This window comes from Pteronotus mesoamericanus, unplaced genomic scaffold (assembly GCF_021234165.1).
Source record: "Pteronotus mesoamericanus isolate MK-2021 breed Mesoamerican mustached bat unplaced genomic scaffold, CSHL_Meso_final contig_90, whole genome shotgun sequence".
In the NCBI taxonomy this organism is placed as follows: domain Eukaryota; kingdom Metazoa; phylum Chordata; class Mammalia; order Chiroptera; family Mormoopidae; genus Pteronotus; species Pteronotus mesoamericanus.
Genome location: NW_026555277.1, coordinates 9,046,157 through 9,064,362, shown reverse-complemented (window position 1 = coordinate 9,064,362; position 18,206 = coordinate 9,046,157). Strand labels below are relative to the sequence as shown.

Here is an 18,206-nt window from a genome sequence, read left to right as displayed (position 1 = left end):
CTACTTCCCAGGCTCAGAATTGGAGGCATGACAGGAACCCAAGGAAGCCCATCCAAGTTGCCTTTTCACCTAGACGACTTCTCATTCCTGTCCTTCATTATCCTTTAAACAATTTGTAGTTATATAATTGAGGGTTTATTTATTGTTCGCTTCCTTTACCAGACTATAAGCTCCACTGGGGAAAGACCTTGTCTAATTTCATTCACCACTGTATCCCCAGCAAAAGCAGGAGCCCACTAAATAATAATTGGAGAAATGTATGAACGTGCCACTGGGCAGTGATTAGGGACCTAAGGAACAGAGACACATAAGGAACAGACAAAAACAAGCTGAGAGCAAAGAAGCCGGCTAGTAGGTGACAAGGACAAACTATTTGTGAGGTCTCTGAATTGACAAGACCGAAAGGGTGGAGCTGGACCTCTGAGACCAGCGAGCGGGAGGGAAAGGCTGGACAGTGTGACATGCCCCGGGAAAAGACAGCGGGCTGCGGGACTTAAAAGGGGTTGGACTTGAGGAGGTCCGTAGGAAACTGGAGGTGGGATGGCGGCATCGCGCATGTGCAAGCACAGCCTCTGTTACCCCGCCCTCGCGCGCACCTGCGCGCGCGCACGAGTGGTCGGAACGGAAATGGCGCCGCCGGGCCGCGCGTCCGGGTGGCGAGCGGAAGTGGGTGTGAGAGCGGAAGTGGCCGGCTAGAGCCGGGGGCTGGGCGGGGACCGGTCTTGTGGGTGAGGCGGCAGCAGTGGCACCGGCGGCGGCGGCGGCTCGGCAGGCGGGTTCAGGCTTCTGGGGCCAGGTCGGTCGGGTGGGTGGGTGTCTCTACAGTCAGTCCGTGCGCGGGGCAGTGCGTGCGTCTTCCCCTTCCCCCCACCCTGGTCCCTCTCTCCTTCCCTAACCTCCTACCCCACCCAGCCCCCCTTCTCAGGGGGCAGCAGGGCCGCTCCCTCTGTCCTTCCCTCTCTTACCTACCCTCACCCGCCCTTGTTTCTCCTTTCCCTGCCCGGGGCAGCCGCCGCCATGATCCTGCTGGAGGTGAACAACCGCATCATCGAGGAGACGCTCGCGCTCAAGTTCGAGAACGCGGCAGCCGGGTGAGCTCGCGCCCGGGGCCGGAGGGTTGCGGAGGAGGCGGGGTTGACCCTTGCTAATCCATGGTGTTCAGCCCCCCAGACGTGGAGGAGAGAGCTAGGAGACCTGGCCGGGTTTAGGGACTGCCCCGGAGGAGTAGACGTGGGAGGCGATTCAGTGCGGTGGGGTGAGGGGCAGAGATGCGCGGGGAGAGGCTCGGAGGAGGGATGCGGAAGCAGTGAGTGGACAGGAGTGCGCGTGCTAAAGGGCAAGAGACCTGTGGAACGTGAGGGCAGCTGGGGCCGAACTCTCCCAGGAGGATCCCATTGCCCTCTGTGGCGAGCATGGGACCACTTCACTCCGTGTTCCCCGTCATTGTTACCAACCCAAAGATAGCCCGTTTGGATTGGGTTGGAAGGAGTTTTCAGGAATTCCCTGAGCTGGCGGAGGGAAGAAGACGCAGGCCCAGATCCTTACCAGCCTTCTCGTTCACCACCCCCGGCTCCTCATCTGAAGGAGCAGGAGGGAAGACTGAAGGCAGACCCAGGCTTGCTGCCGGAAAAACGCGATCTCTCTGGCTTCCCTTCCCTGAACCCTACTGGGAGAGATTTCTCAAGCAAAGCTAATAGTCGCCCCATCCACACCCCTTCCTTATCTCCCTTCGGAGGTTCTCCTCCTCTGTTCCCCACCCACTAGCTTTATCTGATTATCTTTTACGTTCTGTACCAGCCCCCTGGTCTGTGATTTTTTTTCTTTTGTCATCCTGGCTCAGGTACACACTTGAAAGCGTCTATAAAGATCTTAGATAACCTTTTTTACCATTAGCCTTTGTAAAGGTGGGTTTAGGACAAATTTCCAAGACAGCCTTCTCTGTCAAACATAGGAAATCAGTAGAAGACAGCCTCCTCCCTTAAAGCTGCTTTGCTTTTAAAACATGAGCCAGGAAATTTTTAGCTTCTAATTTTTGGTACCCTGTGGTTAGTCCCTTTGCCTCGTTTCCTCATCTGTGAGGATGGGTTTTTACATTTTGGTTGCACAGTTGAGGAAATAAGTGCACACTGTTTCCGGTGAGCTGGGAACTAATAATGGGAAAGTAGGTTCTTGGAGATCCATAGATGGGAGAGGATTGGTGGAAGGAAAACTCTAAATGATCATATGAATTTGTGGCTTGCAGATATTTTTTAAAAAACAAACAAACGAACAACTACTGGCCCACTGCTTTAATTGATTATATTGTGTTTCTTATCTCCTTTATAAGGCCACAGGTTTTATCTGTAAAACAAAGCAGAACTTTCCTTAAAGTAGTGCTTACAGTGAGCCGCAGCTATTGTTTCCTGCCAGGGGTGCAGTGCTTATATTTTAGGCTATCTTGCTTTGTGCCTTAAGCCTCCACTTGTCATTTCCTTTGCATTTTAAATGTTCAAGTGAATCAGCTCCGTCTTATTTTGGGTGATTGATGTATACTTTGTGAGCCGTGTGGCACAGAAGAGGAAGTTAATTAACTTCTGCATTTTTACAGCCGATCTTAAGTGCAGTCTCAAGTCCAGACTAGTGAAGAAATGAGACCTGGGCACTTATAAGCTGATCTACAAGATAAATGCCTGCATTTTCAAGTAGAAGCATGCCTTGTAATGTGGGAGTCTGTTCACTTCTATTTGTGTGTTAATAACTTGTGATTACAAAATGTAGCCCATTATTCAGAACTTCAACTCTATTCTTTTTAGAAAATTACTCTTAAAAAGAGCAACTAACCATTTTAGAGGCATTAAAGTAGTCATTCAAGTCTGGAAGGCATAAGATGGAACTTCTAGGACATTTCTTACAAAGCCTGTGTTGTAGCAATGTCAGATATTGGAGCAGGGCGGCAAGGTTTGTTTGGCTTTTATTCTGGCCTATCTTCCCTTTGGATTCATTTAAATGAGTGGATTCAAAATGCATTCTTCTGAAAAGCACTTTGAAAATCTTTGAAAAAAGCCCATGATATCTGGCCTGTGAGGTAGGGCTTTCCTAGGATTGCACGTACAACACCCAGGAGAATCTTGCTTCTAAACCCTAGTGTGAATTTCCAGGCATACCGGTAAGGTCAGGCAACAGTGAAGTATTGATCAAGGCTCATGCCTAGGGGAGAGCTTCCAGCAAAGGTTAGCTAGCATGATAATCATAAACATTTGTGGGATTCTACTAGTGCCCGGCACCAACAGAAACAGAAAAAGGGGGCCTTTCTGAGAGTGTTTTGGCAAAGTTAGCTAAGGGGTGAGAAGTGTTGGGGTGAAGATCAGAGAAAGACATTAAGGAAAGGTAGCAACTTGGAGGGCAAGCCCTGGAGATTTGAAAGGCGTTGCCTGTGGAAACCTGCTGGAAGGGCCAGCTCCACAATGCTTTACTCTTCTCAGAGCAAACCAGTTGGGGAAATTACGGTTCCAGAGTGAATCTCCCAACTCTGCAATTTCCTATATGATAGCCAGTAGCTACGTGTGGCTAGTTAAGTTTAAATTTAAAAAGTGAAGTAAAATTAAATTAAGTTCCTTGCACTAGTCACAGTTCTAGAGCTCAGTTGTCACATGTGGTTAGTAGCTGCTGTATTTGGACAGCACACATGATACAACATTTCCATTATTGCAGAATGTTCTAATAGCACTCACGGCAGCTACCAAAAATGTGAGCATGAGATAATCTTAAAGCAGTTCTGTGGCATATACTCAGAACACAGTTGCAGTAGCTTTCCTTTTAAATTTGATCTTTTTTTTTAAATGTTGCATCTCAGATCATCCTGTTGGATCTTCTAGCCTGTGACATCCTACTAAAAGTCTAAATTTCCTTTGGGTAAAGCCGTTTTGTCTGTCATCTAAACTCTTTTAAGAATACATTTGGTCATAATAATATTTTAATTTGGAGACAGTTCCGACAAAGCCTAAGATTGATTCCAAACAAATTGCTTTTTGTTTTTTCCTACCACACTCCTGGGAGAGTGGCTTTTTGGAATGAATCCTATATCTTCACAAAATGATAATTATTGGTAAATTGTTTTCCCAGTAGCCTACCGACTAAGAAAATGTGACTGATTAAAAAGCTATACTCAGCGCTGCAAATAACCTCATGTGCAGGTCTTGTCAACAGCATTGCTTTTTCATTTAGGAATTCTTACCCAGACACCCAATTAAAGCCGAAGTAATCTGGCCAATTAATTTAATTCTTTTGTTACTGTGTACACACCAAGAACTTTTTCAGTCTTAGAAGCTAGGCTGCCAACTAAGAGTCCAGAGTCCAAGATTGACAAAATGCTGTCAGATACAAATTGCTGTTGATTTTAAGTGCATGCTCGCTCCTTGCCACAGCTGTGCATATTGTGGGAAGCTGTGGTTCTGTGAGGGGGAGTGAAGCTCAGTAAGCAAGCAGTGCCGTTTGGGGTGGGCGAGGACTGTAGGAGAAATTTGAGAAAGGAATAAATTAAATCTTGCTGATACCTTGTTCTCATTGCCAAATATGCTGCATATGTCCTCAGAGAGACAGACTGGTTTGAAGTGACTTGGAATCAGGGCATTGTTTAAGCATTCAGAAGAACTGGAATGTAATGGCTGATTTGCTAAGATGATCTGGTTGGTCTTTTATAGGCCACTATGGTTACACACTTTGCTGCCTGTCCTCTGGCCTCCTTGGGACTGCTTTGGGCCTGAAGCCCCAGGGCTGCCCTCCACCAACTAATGGCTCCTTCAGGGCAGGGTTTATCTTTTTAGTCATCTTCCCCACACCCCCATCCACACTGTTTGTGTGCGTACGCACGCACGTAGGTAGGTAGGTAGGTAGGTAGGTAGGTAATCGATTCAGTAAATGTTTTCTTGAGGGAGTAAATGAAGGCAGCTAAAATAGTTCTTAGTTTATTTAGGACTTCATTGCTTTTCTAACATGTAAATTGCCTTTTAGATCCTCTTTTCCATATTTTGAAATAATGACTGTAGCGCAGAGGAAGGCCACCTCTTATCTAATATCCATTTTTGTAGGCGTTACTCAAGAAGCATGATGGGAGCCTTATAGAGGACTCAAGGGAAAATGATCAAAAACATTTATAGTAAGATAGTGAGCAGAATTCAGTAATTCCTCTAATTCAGTGTACAGAAGGGATAGCTAGAAGAGGGACATAAATGCCCAAAGGGAATTGGATACATTTGGGAGTAAAAACTCCAAAAGGGTTGGATAATACAGTTGCCATGAAGGGTGGGGGGATGTTTAACTGACTTACCAGTGACATTCTAGAAGCTTCCTTAGGAAAAAAACTTTTTTCTAAAGAATTTTAAGAATAGTTCTTGAAACCCAACTGAATGAATTTAATACATTTTAGTGTCTCATTGCTGTCCAGTCAGTAATCCTGAGGACTTCAACCAGCTTGTTCTAGGATTCCAGACATCAACAGTAGTCTGACACTAATAGGGATTCTCTTTCTCCTTGTACTGCTGATCCATTCCTGATTCTGGGAATTACCACAATACCAAAACCTCTCCCAACTGTGACTTCAAAGTCTGGTGTCCTCAGACAGCACCTGGAAGAAAAACTAATTTATCGGTCACCTTCTGTGAACCAGGTACTTTGCTATAAGCTTCAACATGGCATCATTTCATGTCAAATACACACTTATGACAGATAGTAGTTGCCATTTACAGTGGAGAAAAATAGGGCTCTTGAGAGTTGGGAGGAGTAGACATATGTATTACGCACTGTGCAGGCGCGCCCAGCACTAGTGATTCCTAACTGTCTTTGTAACATGTCACACACAGAATGGTAGGTACATTTCAGTAAATGGTCTAGCCTCAAGGTCCTGCCACTGGTCTGCCCTAAGGACTGTGGGGATCATTATCGCAGCATATCTATTAACTTAGTCATAAAACACTGATTGGGAAAATTTGCTGTCTACATATTAGCTCAGTCTTCACAACAACCTTGTGAGGTGCGTGTTTTTTAAATCTCCATTTTCTAGAAAAAGAACCTGAGGCTCAGTGATATTTGACTAACATTGCCTGTGGTTACATAGCCAGTAGATGATAGAACTTGTATTGAACCGTCAATTCTGAAGCACTTGCTTCTGTGATTAAACTCACCCCCGCTATCTGAAACCTTAGCAGATGATAAAACAAAATCACGTAACCTTTTTTCTGCCTGTTAAGTGGCACACTTTTCCCCAGACCAGTCTTACACCCCTCTGCTCCATGATTTTTTTTTTTTAAGATTTTATTTTTAGAGAACGGGGAGGGGAGGAAGAGAAGGAGAGAAACATTGACGTGTGAGAATACATTGAGCAGTTGCCTCTTGCCTGCCCCCGACTGGGGACTGCCCGCAATCCAGGATGTGCCCTGACAGGAATCGAACTGACAATCCTTTGGTTTGCAGGCCAGCAGTCAGTGCTCTGAGCCACATCAGCCAGGGCTGCTCCATGATTTTTTAAACCACAGGAGTAAACAACAAACACCTGGTCTTGGAATCGAGACACAATCCTGTTAAGGGATATTTCACACTTGGTACGGTCTCCTTGTTGGAACATAGAGTTCTCAGACCTCTAACTCCCAGATGACTTCTCAGGAAGGCTCCTTTGGCCTAATGCTCTCTCTGCAGCCTGTCTCCTCTGCAACCTTTGTGCAGCCATAAATAGTAAACTAAAATATTAATGGTGGTGATTTGACAAATATTCTCAAGTCAGGCAGCAAACCGCTTAGCACAGATCTTAGCGACTTCTCCCACTGGCGATCTGTGCTCAGAGAGCTTTACGGACTAGAGCAATGTAAAATTTCAGAGTCAAAATGTTTATAACTTGGGATCCAGAGGTGATTTATTTCTAGCTGATTCTTCCCAGTCTGTTGAAGTAGGAGAGTGAGGAACTTGGTTCTTCACTGGCAGAATTAAAGCCTAAAAGTCTAAAAGAAAATCCTCCACCACCTGCTATATGATGCAGTGTGGACTTCTGTAAACCCTCCACCGTGTCTGGCACAGCCAGCCTTCCCCAGGAAAATGTGCTCCAGTGCTTCCTCCTGTTGTGCAGCCTCTTAATATCTCATCCAAATGGGCCATAGATTAATGTTTGCACTTCTTTTCTATTTATTTTTAGAGAGAGGGGAAGGTAGGGAGAGAAACATCCAGTGGTTGCCTCACAAACACCCCAGCCAGCCCACAACCCATTCATGTGCCCTGACCAGGTTGATCTGGTGTCCTTTCCGCAGCCTGTCACTTTGTAGGACTACACTCAAGAAACTGAGCCACCAGGGCTGCTCAGAAGTAAGGAATGATTGTTGGCCATGCCTTGCCTTTATTATTGGTTAGTGTTTCAAATTGAAAGATCAGAAACAATTTAAATCTTGATAAAGTTTTTTTATCACATTCTAAACTCAGTGTTTTTTTATAAACCCACTTGATGCTTCCATTCTTAAAGACACCCCAAAGTGCTTGTCCTAAGTCACATATGGGTGGCTTTGAAAAAGCAAGGTGACACTTTGTATGTGATATGTATGGGTTCATTTTTCGACAGGGCTAATTACATGCTCAGTAGAAGCCAGTTTCCTTGAAAGGTGGTGTTGAGCCTCTGCAGCAGCTTTTTTAAACAGTCATAAACCATGTTACATATTCTGTTATTTCCCAGCAACCCTGGAGGGCAGCTCAGTCTTGGGTCCTTTTTACAGGTGAGGGAGCAGTGAGGTCCTGAACAAGTTAGGCAAGAATAAACGTGAAAATGTGTGTGTCTTGTCTACTGACCCATAAAACAAGGTAGAATTATTTGAGTTAGTGGTAGCTAGCTGAGAAAACAGTTTTCATTTTCCTACCCTTGGGCTTTGAGAAGTGGGGGGAACGTGTAAAGTAGCTTTTTGCTAGGGGTTCATTGACCGTTATTTTTTATAGCTAGGCTGTTTGTCATCTTTCTAGATAATAACTCAGCATTTGTCAAATAGAAGTCCACATACCAGGCTAAGCTGGGAAGTGCGTGGCAAGTGTGAGGCTGCCATTGCCTTCCGCGATAGGTTCTCCAGTGCCTCTTGTTTTCCTTTAGCAGTTCTGAGGTGAGTAGGAGCACTTGTGTTCTCCTATTTTATTGATGAGTAGGTCAGAAAACAAATGTGTCTGGGTGTTAATTTGTCTGAAAATATACGTGGTCCTGATGAAAAGGCTTCCGTTGGAAAAGAGGTGTCTTGACCACTCTTAGTGGTTGCAGTGTTTTGTGCTACACCTTCTCTGGAAGTACAGCACTGGAATTACAAACCAGTACTAGGACAGAACCGGTCAGAGGTGGCTTCACGGAGAGCAGGGAGTACTTTGGTGATATAAAGGGAAAGGGAAGGATGTGTAGGAAGACTTCCATATTGCCTTTGAAGTGGAATAGAACTTTCTGTTTTGTTTTATGGCCTGAAATCATCTTTTCACTTTAAATAAATTAAAAGCATCCTATATTCTGTTTAGCAGTTTTCCTGCTGAATGTACTACCTCCGTCACTACTGTCCTGTGAGGGAGATATTGACCAAAAGATGGCATCTTGTGGTTCACATAAACAAACTGCGTGTATCATGCTCTTAGTGAATTCAGAGTTGAAGGTGAGCACCAACCACAATAGAGTTTCCACATCAGCTCGAAAACAAAAGCTATGTCCATCCTATTTCCTTTTCTTATCTTCCACCTTAAGTAAATACAACAGTTCAGGTGCATGAGAAAATGGATTGTGTATTCGGATGGTCAGTAAACATGATACAGAGTGGTCTGAATCTTCAGTAAAGCTCAAGAGCCTTTGCAGGTGCCCTTGAAGGCAAACAGCAATACAGTTATCTTAATTAAGGGATTTTGTTTTGCAGAAACAAACCAGAAGCAGTAGAAGTAACATTTGCAGGTAAGTGTGTTTATCTCAATCCTCTAAAGCATCGATTTTCAACCATTGTACAGCAAGAAATTTTACAACATGCAGTACCTATTTAGTCAACGTGCAGTATCTATTTAATCTGGACACTGGCCTCTTTTCCCTTAATTCGATTGTCCAAAAAAAAAAAAAAATTAACAACAGCCAACACAACAGTAGCTGTCTGGTGTCAATGAATCAAAATTATACTTTTTTTGTCAGATTGGCAAAAAAATATATTTTTTGGTGTACCGCAGAACTTTGGTAATTCTTTTGTATGTGCCGTGAGATGAAAGAGGTTGAAATTTGCTGCTATGAAGAGAAAGCGCAATATAAAAAATGGAAACAAAATTGTTCCTAAAACAAGCTTTGATGTTTGGGGTACATTCCCTTAAATTGTCAGGTCTTAATGAGGTCTTTATTTTAGGATGATTATTTTATGAATTTATTGAACTTTGTAAAGTTGCCTGCTACTGTCTTAGAAGTTTGGGTTTAATTTTGTGATACAAAGTTCGATTTTTTTATTTTGAAATACTAAGTTACTATCTTCAAGTAGTAACTTGAAGATACTCAGTTTGCCTAGAATTAGAATAGTGGGGAAACACAAAAATGCTGGAGACTTAGTCAACAAGTCAGGGAGAGATGTTACTGCTTTCTCTCCTCTGTGAAGAGTTAAGTGTTAATGCTACTCACTTGGCTGTGTGACCTTTGAATTATACAGCCACCCTCTGTAAAATGAGGGTGCTTGACTAGATGATCCTGGAAGACTTTGCAGCGCTGAAGTGTGTCACTTGACAGATTGTTCCCATTCCCTCCTCACTTGTAATGCCAGATTTCCCTAAAGATGGTACCACCACCTAGTTTCAGAACCTGCATAGGGTAAGTTCTCTGTGTACTGCCAAAGAGAGCCAAAGAGAGAGGAGGCCTATAGAACAGGAAACTTAAAAGAGAACCAAATGCAGTGTGTGGGCGTTGTTTGGATCTGAATTCAAATAAGACAGTATTAAGAAAAAATGTTTGAGATAGCATTTGAACACTTGACTAGATATTTGTTATTAAGAAGTTAAAAAGTTTAGGCATTATGGTGGTATTGTGGTTATTTATTTTTAAGTCTTCTAGAGATACCTTCTAAAATATTTATGACATGACATCTGGGATTTAGTTTAGAATAAATCATGGTGGGTTGTCTGAATGAAACAAGATTGGCCATATGTTGATAATTGTGGAACCCACATAGTAGGCACAGGGCTTCATTATACTGTTCTTTTTACTTTTATACATGTTTAAAATACATCACAATAAAAGGGGTTTTTAAAAAAAAAAAATTTTCCAGCACTAAGCTGTGATTAAGGTAAGAATAGCTTTGTAATTTTAGAAGAAAACAAAGAGGTAGGTGCTTAACAGTTCTATCCCAGTGTTTCTACTGACTGCCCACATGGATTTAAAATAAATGCCATTTTACTTATATGCCTTCTTAAAGGAAGACTTTTCTTGTGACCTGCAACAGATAGGCCCTTTGAGATATTATTCCCTATTCCCAAGTTAAGCAGTTTTATTCACTTTACTCACAGATTTTGATGGTGTCCTTTATCATATTTCAAATCCTAATGGAGACAAAACAAAAGTGATGGTCAGTATTTCTTTGAAATTCTACAAGGAACTTCAGGCACATGGTGCTGATGAGGTAAGTTCCACATCATTTTCGATGGCACTCTTGTTTCCTCCTGGCAACTTTGCACTCAGAAGGTCCATAATACGGAACCCCTCCTGCTGGCACTGGCCACCCTGGACAGCTTGCTCACCAGGCCAGGGGCTCTTGATTCCCATTTCTCATAAGGATGTAAAAAAGAGTGTTTCCCAGAAAAGGTTTTGGCTCTTTGCTTGCTTGCTTGCATTTTACTCTGGAGAAATAAAGATGTTCCCTAACCATTGAAAGCAAAAACAGCTTTAGTTCTCAAAAGATGCAGCAAATAATACTCTCCCTTGGCCAATACAAAAATAGCTATCACGAGAATGAAGTGGGTTCTGTTCTATTTCTGTGTGTCAAGCAGACATATTAATTCTAGCCTGTTCAAAGTTTATAATCATAATTTTTCATTCTGAAAATTTAGGCACAAATCTTCCCTTTAAATTAAATATTCTTTAGAACTGGCCTCTTTAAGTATGTCTCTTCTGTATGTCTGCCTTAGGGGAAATAAGAAAGGACGTCCATGCGTTGTGAAACTTTGGTGGCCGTGCCTTATTCACTGGCTTTTTTCTATAGTTAAAGTAGCAGGTTTGGTTCCTGTTGAACTATATTTGCTCTGGGGAGAGCCATTTATGGAAGAAAGAAAATGCTATTACACCAGTGTGCGCACATTGTGGTTGGGTCTCAAAGCAGGAAGTATGACTCAGTTCCTGAATCAGTTTTCAAATATCTTTTCGTTTTAACAAGCTAGGTTCTCCTTAATCTGTTGAATGAAGATAGAGCCATTTCTATTTTCTTTCTGATTAAGAGTAGTAGCTTTTCATTATTTAAAATTTATGTAATGAAAAGGCTGTTTGAAAAAAAAGAAATGATCAAAATCTCAGTAATTTTTTAGTTTAAAAAATAAAATTGGCTCTGGCTGGTGTGGTTCAGTGGATTTAGCACCAGCCTTCAAACTGAAGGGTCGCCAGTTTGATTCCCGGTCAGGGTACATGCCTGGATTGCAGGCCAGCTTCCTGGCTGGGGGCATGCAATGGCCAACTGATAGATGTTTCTCGTGAACATGGATGTTTCTCTCCCTCCCTTTCCCCCTCCCTACAAATAAATAAAATCTTTTGAAAAAAAAAATTTTGTAGGTTAACCAAACAGAACACCAAGAGCCATAGGAAGTCACTTCCCTTGGTTATTCATATGCAGTTGATTTGCCTCATAAATCCAAGGGAAGAGTCAGAAAGCTTTTCTGGTTTGTCTCTTAAGTTCAAAGGAAGAAGAAATGTTTAGAGAATTTGTATTCATAGTTATTTTACCTGGAAAAGAAAAGCTCAAGAAAAAGATCTTGTCATATAAACCATGTAAAGGATTATATAATATAAAAGATGGTAGCTAATTCTTCTCTTTACCAGAGAAAAAGCATGAAAAAACAAGTGGCTATTAAGGTGGCCCTGCTTTAGATTAACTATAAAATAACTGCCTGAAAAGAATTGTCATACAATTAAACAGGCAACCAAATTGTGTAATAAGTCTCTGAAGGCAGCCCTCTCTGTAAAGATCTAGGTGCAATAATCATCATCATCATCATCGTCCTTGGAAAGGAAAGAAAATGTTAATTAAGCTAGATTTCTTAACTTTCCTCTCCTGTCTATGCTTTCCTTACCATGGAACTCCAGAGCATGTTACTATTCTTACAGCTACCACAGGGGTCAAAGAACCAGCCCCACGCACTCAGGTGGGTGGAGTAACACTCGGTGTTGGAGCAGAGTGCACAGTAAATGGCTCCCTGGCTTGGTTAAACAGTGACCAGCCTGTGATAACCACAGGAAGCTTGTTACTTTGTCATGGGCGCTTTTCAAGTAGAAAAGCCCTGCCACTAGGGTGGGGAGGTCTGATGGGGATGATTGTTAGGTTGCCTACACCCATCTCCTGGTGTCAGGTTGGGAGAGTGGGCACAAATTGAAAAGTGAATCATGGTTAAAAGTGCAAGTGAAGCAAACGGAAGCGTTGGCTGGTTTGGCCAAGGGGAGGGAGCAAAGGAGTTGATCATGGTATAAATTTGGCTCCAAGAACCTCTTAGATCTCAGAATATTAACTTAATTCCAATAGCCATGGAATTAAACTAAATCTTAGGAGCTGCAGTTTCTTCCATGTCTGATCTCCCCTTCCTCCAAACACCAGTAGCACACACAGTACAGAGTTATTCCTCAGAGGCAGTGTGCTGGTTAAGATTCTCAAGGAATATGCATGTTACTTCTCCACCCCCGAAACTTTAGGAGAAGTGGTCTGTAAGACACCTGAAGGTCAGAACTCCCTGCCACCAATAAACTCTGTGACCGTGAAACCTCTCCCTCTCGGTTCCTCTTCTGTGAAGACGCCTCACGGTGGCTCTGTGGCCCACCAGATAGGAATTCTATGTGGCATTTATCTTTTGCCATTATACAAACAAATGTGATTACTGATTCATGTTTTGAGGTCCACTCTATTATCTGAGTTTTGCAGATTGAGAATTTCGTCCAGCTAAAGGAAAATGGCTAAATGAATATATGGAATATTAAAGAATACTTAAGAATGGGGCCGTGGAGAACCTAACTGTGTGCTAATTTTCTCAAATGGGACATAGACTATATGGTTTGCTGCTGATTTTATTTATTTGTTTGTTTTAGTTTCTAGAGAGTACATTGAAAATAAGATTAGAAGGAAAACATTGACAGTCACTCACATCTGTTGACTGGCCTGGCACGCGGGTGTGGGCACTGAGACCCCGCAGGGAGCAGGACGAGCGCTCGCTCACTGGGGCTCCCCTCTGCTGCTGCCTGTGCGGGCAGTGGTGATCGCTGAGTAACGAAATTCTCCACAACATGCGGGTGTAATTTCTATAATTAAAACAAGAGTTTGTGCTTTTGTTCACTTTTAATTTGTTAACTTGCCGTGGATTAAGTGCCCTTTTTTGGAATCCCAGAAAATGTAAGAGGGTCATTAGTGTGTGTGTGGTGAGATTAGAGTTAGAAATTGGATGCTTAGAAAGAGAAATCCGCAGGTGAAACCCTATTATACTACTGAGGTTGTTAGTATATTGGCCTTGGCTTCACCTTCTTGTGCAATAGTAATGACACCTTCCCTCCCTAATGAGGGTTAATAATAAGCCATGTCTGTGTGTTGCCTATTCATGTACAAAAACTACAAAATACCAAAAAGATTACTGAATTCTAGAAGCTTTAATACTTACTTTTTTTTCTGTCTTCAAATAACTGCCTTTCTAGTGCTTCATGTGTCCCGTATAAGTCAGAACTATTCCTTCCAAATAGTTTGTTCCTCAAAGCATGTCAGCCTAGGGGCCGTGTCCACCAGGTGAAGCAGCTATTCCTGCTGGTGTGATAGGAAGGAGTAAGGGTTTTATCATTTACTCCAAAAAGCTGGAAGTTCTGGTTTGAGGAAAAAGACATTTAGGGAGTACAATCTTCTATGGACCCACCGGTATAAATAACTGGCTAAGATTCCATTATCCATTGTCTTTTGCCTTTAAAAAGCTGATGATGAAAGCATACACAATAAGCAGGCTAACTGGAATTAGTTCCCACCAACTCTGGCTTTATCTCTTCATTCACATGGATTAGTGGTTTGACCTGTACTTATTTGATGACTAACATCAATACTCACTTGGCATGCATCCTGCTGTACTTGAAAAAGGTGGTTATGTGCAGTGTATGCTCTGGAGGAGAACAGAGAACATACTAAGAGTCTGACCAGGTCCTAAAAGAGTAAAGGAAGAGCTTTGACTGAAAAACAGATCCTAGCCCAACCTTTTGGATTTAATCTCAGTTCTATGAGTGACTTGCTTGATAATTCAGGTTAATCTGCATCCTCCTCTGTATCCAGTTTCCCATCCACCAAATGAAAGGAAGGATACTGGCTCAGGAGAAGCTTGGGAAGGACAGTGCTTTAAAAATAATGAAATTATCGTAGCCTTTGGATTAACACGCTTGTTCTTGTGTTTTCTAGTTACTAAAGAGAGTGTACGGGAGTTACTTGGTAAATCCAGAATCGGGTATGTAGTAATGTGCATGGCTGGAGTGACGTGGAAAGAGACTTGTCCTGTTCGTACTGTGCTTTTTTTTAGCCAAAGGATTTAACTATTGTTGCACAAATATTTCTGCATTAGCCCAGTCTCCACTTCAACTCTATCCATAAAAATAGCTTTCAAGGGCTTTGCATTGTCCAGTAACGATACATAGTGTGGTGTACAGAATTGATAATGTGTTTTTAACATTTATTTAAAGGGGCCAGTTGACTCTTCCCTAATCTCTTAACCAGGGAGCCACCTTTAATCGTGATTAAGATGCCGTTTGAGAAGACCAAGGTGATGTTGGCCCCTAATAGCACCTTTTTCTGTACACTGCACATTTGGAGAAGAAAAAGGAATAGTCACAATCATTCTCACATTTTCAAATAACAAAAATGGCCAGAGGAATTAAAAAGCATCATGGCCATCTCTGATTAGAATGGCTATGTTATGTTGCTTTAAAGGAAGTTTAAAGTGGAAAAAACAATATTTTCATCCCTATGGTTAAGTGAGAGTCAAATTCTGAGGCATTCAACTGGGCCCCATAGTCAGGACCAAGTAGTAAGACCATTTGAGCATAATGTGTGTTAAATAATGTTGCTGTGGTGCCTTGATTAACACATTGTTTTAAGAAGGAAGATGTGTCTATCATTTTCTTTTAACAGTAGTTACTTTTGCTTCCTTATATCCTCCTTATTTGCAAGTTGTTGACGGTCACTCCCAGTAGAATACTTTCTCTGTCTCCTACGTGCTGCTCTGGAAACATAATATCAAATACAGAAAGGTGTCTTTGGAATGTAACTTGTTACTAGGAGAATTTGTTGATGGGAGCTTTGACTGCAGTCTATAAATACTGAAATGTGTTAATCCCCAAATTGATGGTACCAGTGCATAGTAGAAATAAAAACCAAAAAGGTAAATAACACTGTAAGAAGATTAAGGAAAATTTCAGAAAGAAAGAAACAATTAACACAGAAAAAAAATGTGGGAATTCTTGGGCATGCTTGTCACAGCGTAGATCCTAAAATCTGTCAGAATAACTGGAGTATGACACGGAGAGTTTATGCTTCAGTCCCAGGCCTTTGTTCCCGCCTCCCACTACAGCACACACAAACAATGCCCGATTGCGGGCCTTGTGTTCATACAAGTGGAAAACGTATGAAAATGGTGGTGTTCCTTCTCTTTTTCTCTGGGTGTATCTGGGCAAGTTTGGAAAACTCAGCAGGCCATGCTAGATTTTTTTTTTTTTTTTTTTTTTTTTTTTTTTTTTAACTTCATGCCCAGTATGTTCTTGTCATATTAGGAGCCTTACTTAAAGTCTGACTTTAGCAATAGTTTTATTTAGTTTGTTTTATTTGGCTTCCTAAAGCTGGCAAAGCTCGACTTCTAATATTTTCTTTTCTTTTTTTTTTTTTTTAATCTAATCTTGTAGTCTGTTCCTTTGACTTTTGGGTCCCTAAAATGGAATGATGCTTGATATTATTTAATATTGAAGGGCCAAAAATGTGCTAAGTATTACCTAGAACAGAGCTTTAGATAGCCTGTGCTCTCACTGAGGATAGACTCAACAAAAAAACAGACCTCAGGAATGCTTTTGAGGAATAATTAAATAGTAACAAAGTACTATATAAAGGTTTAAGAGGTTCAGCATTGTGAAATCCATGCAGTTCTCGTAAAAGCATTCCCTTCAGTTGCCTAGAGTTAATGAAATTATCCTTGGTAATACACAGATATTCTTACAAAATCATCTATAGGCTTTTTGGCATGTATTAATCATTTCATTACATAATTAAGTGTGCCAACCTCGTTTACTGGAATTTGTCCCCAATATGCTGTAAGGAGCCAGGATTGTGTAGTGGTCAGAAGACTTGGAGTTTAGTCCTGTTCTGTCCCACTTATTGATGACTCACTATTCCAGACACTTCAGTTCCAAACACTTTAAATGTTGCACTTTCTCTTGAGTGTCCCAGTAGTCTTCCCCATCTCACCAACCTTTTTTAAAAAAGATGCAGGAATTGTAGAGGTTAGGCAGTTTGTTCAAGGTCACCAAAGTGGCAGGGCCAGGATTTGGATCCACTTCTGCTCAGTTGCCTCTACCTCTCTATCAGACTGTGTTTGTCATGGCATTTTGCCTGCTTGAACATCTTTTTCCCTCTGAGATGAGAATAAACCATATCTGACCTGCTTCAAAGAATTCTTAGGAAGATCAAATGAAGTAAATATGTTATCTTAAAATAACATTGAAAATTTTACAGTGTATACAAATCAAAACTATTGGGGATGTATAGAGATATATTTCTAGATTTTTCCATATCCTGCCTGCTTCCACAAAGGATTTGCAGTGGCACATAAAGGGATATGTTTTATTATCAAAAAGCTATCCAGCTTTTTGGCCCTTGGCACATTAAACATCAGAGAAAAATGTAACTAATGAGAGCATGCATATACAGTCCCCTTCACAGCTGTGTCTAGAACACTAAACATCTAATCACAGTCCCCAGAGTATGACTTCCTTCCATTTCTTACTTGTAATCAGACATCTTTGATATTGGTTCAAGTTTTTGCATAGTATTTGCTAATTAGCTATATATGTTTACATAGATGTTACAACAATTGAGATTTTATTTCACCTCATTTATCCTATGAGGTAAATTGGAATGGACAGCATTCTACTGGAGTTAAAAGTATGATCACTGAGACATAATAAAATGTCAATAGAACTTGGAAAGTTTTTTTGGTTTTGTTGTGTTTTTTTAAAAAAATAACTGCTTTGTTTTTTCCCCTTCCAGGGTACAATGTCTCTTTGCTATACGACCTTGAAAATCTGCCTGCATCCAAGGATTCCATTGTGCATCAGGCTGGCATGTTGAAACGAAATTGTTTTGCCTCTGTCTTTGAGAAATACTTCCAGTTCCAAGAAGAGGGGAAGGAAGGCGAGAACAGGGCAGTCATCCATTATAGAGATGATGAGACCATGTGAGTATAGGATTTGGTCCTGAAGCCTGGGTGTGGCTGTCACATGCACTCAACAGCTGAAAACACGTACAGCTAGGTCAGACTTTAGAGTCTGTTGTGTGAACTCCGCTGAAATGTCTTCCTTATAACTTCTTTAAGCCAGGATGTGTGACTGGGCGGGGACGAGGGATACTGAAAGTTGGCAAAGATGAAAAGAAAATTCAGTGCTTTCCTTTAAGCACCACTGTTCTGAGTCCCCTTCAGTAATATAGCCCAGATAAGCAGGAGGCAGAGGGTGATCATGGGTTCTGTGTTACTGCAACTTTTGGATCACCTACTTGTTGTGAATCTCATAGTATATCAGGAAAGACATTTTTAAAGTGGAATACAGAGAATCACTAACTGTAGACCCATTTCACACCATATAGGTAAAGTTAATAACATCTACTCTGGTGATTTGCATCTCCTGCCACTCTAGGCTGTGCATTGTTATACAGACCTTGTTGGCCATAACTACTTGGTCTTACTGGGCACACTTTGTTTTGTGAATTAAGAGATTTTACCCTCCTACTTTAGTTGCAGGT

At 41.7% G+C, this 18,206-nt stretch overlaps 1 protein-coding gene across 1 annotated transcript in view; it reads left to right on the top strand.

Annotated features, from left to right (window-relative positions):
• The first annotated feature begins 680 nt into the window (after positions 1 to 680).
• The window catches only part of ARPC2 (actin related protein 2/3 complex subunit 2), a 28,596-nt gene continuing 11,070 nt past the window's right edge, over positions 681 to 18,206 (top strand). The window contains exons 1-6 of the mRNA XM_054585671.1: positions 681 to 796; positions 1,010 to 1,091; positions 8,886 to 8,920; positions 10,498 to 10,610; positions 14,607 to 14,652; positions 17,457 to 17,643. Coding sequence (XP_054441646.1) covers positions 1,018 to 1,091; positions 8,886 to 8,920; positions 10,498 to 10,610; positions 14,607 to 14,652; positions 17,457 to 17,643 — 455 coding nt within the window. The 5' untranslated portion in view covers positions 681 to 796; positions 1,010 to 1,017. The remainder of the gene's footprint in view (positions 797 to 1,009; positions 1,092 to 8,885; positions 8,921 to 10,497; positions 10,611 to 14,606; positions 14,653 to 17,456; positions 17,644 to 18,206) is intronic.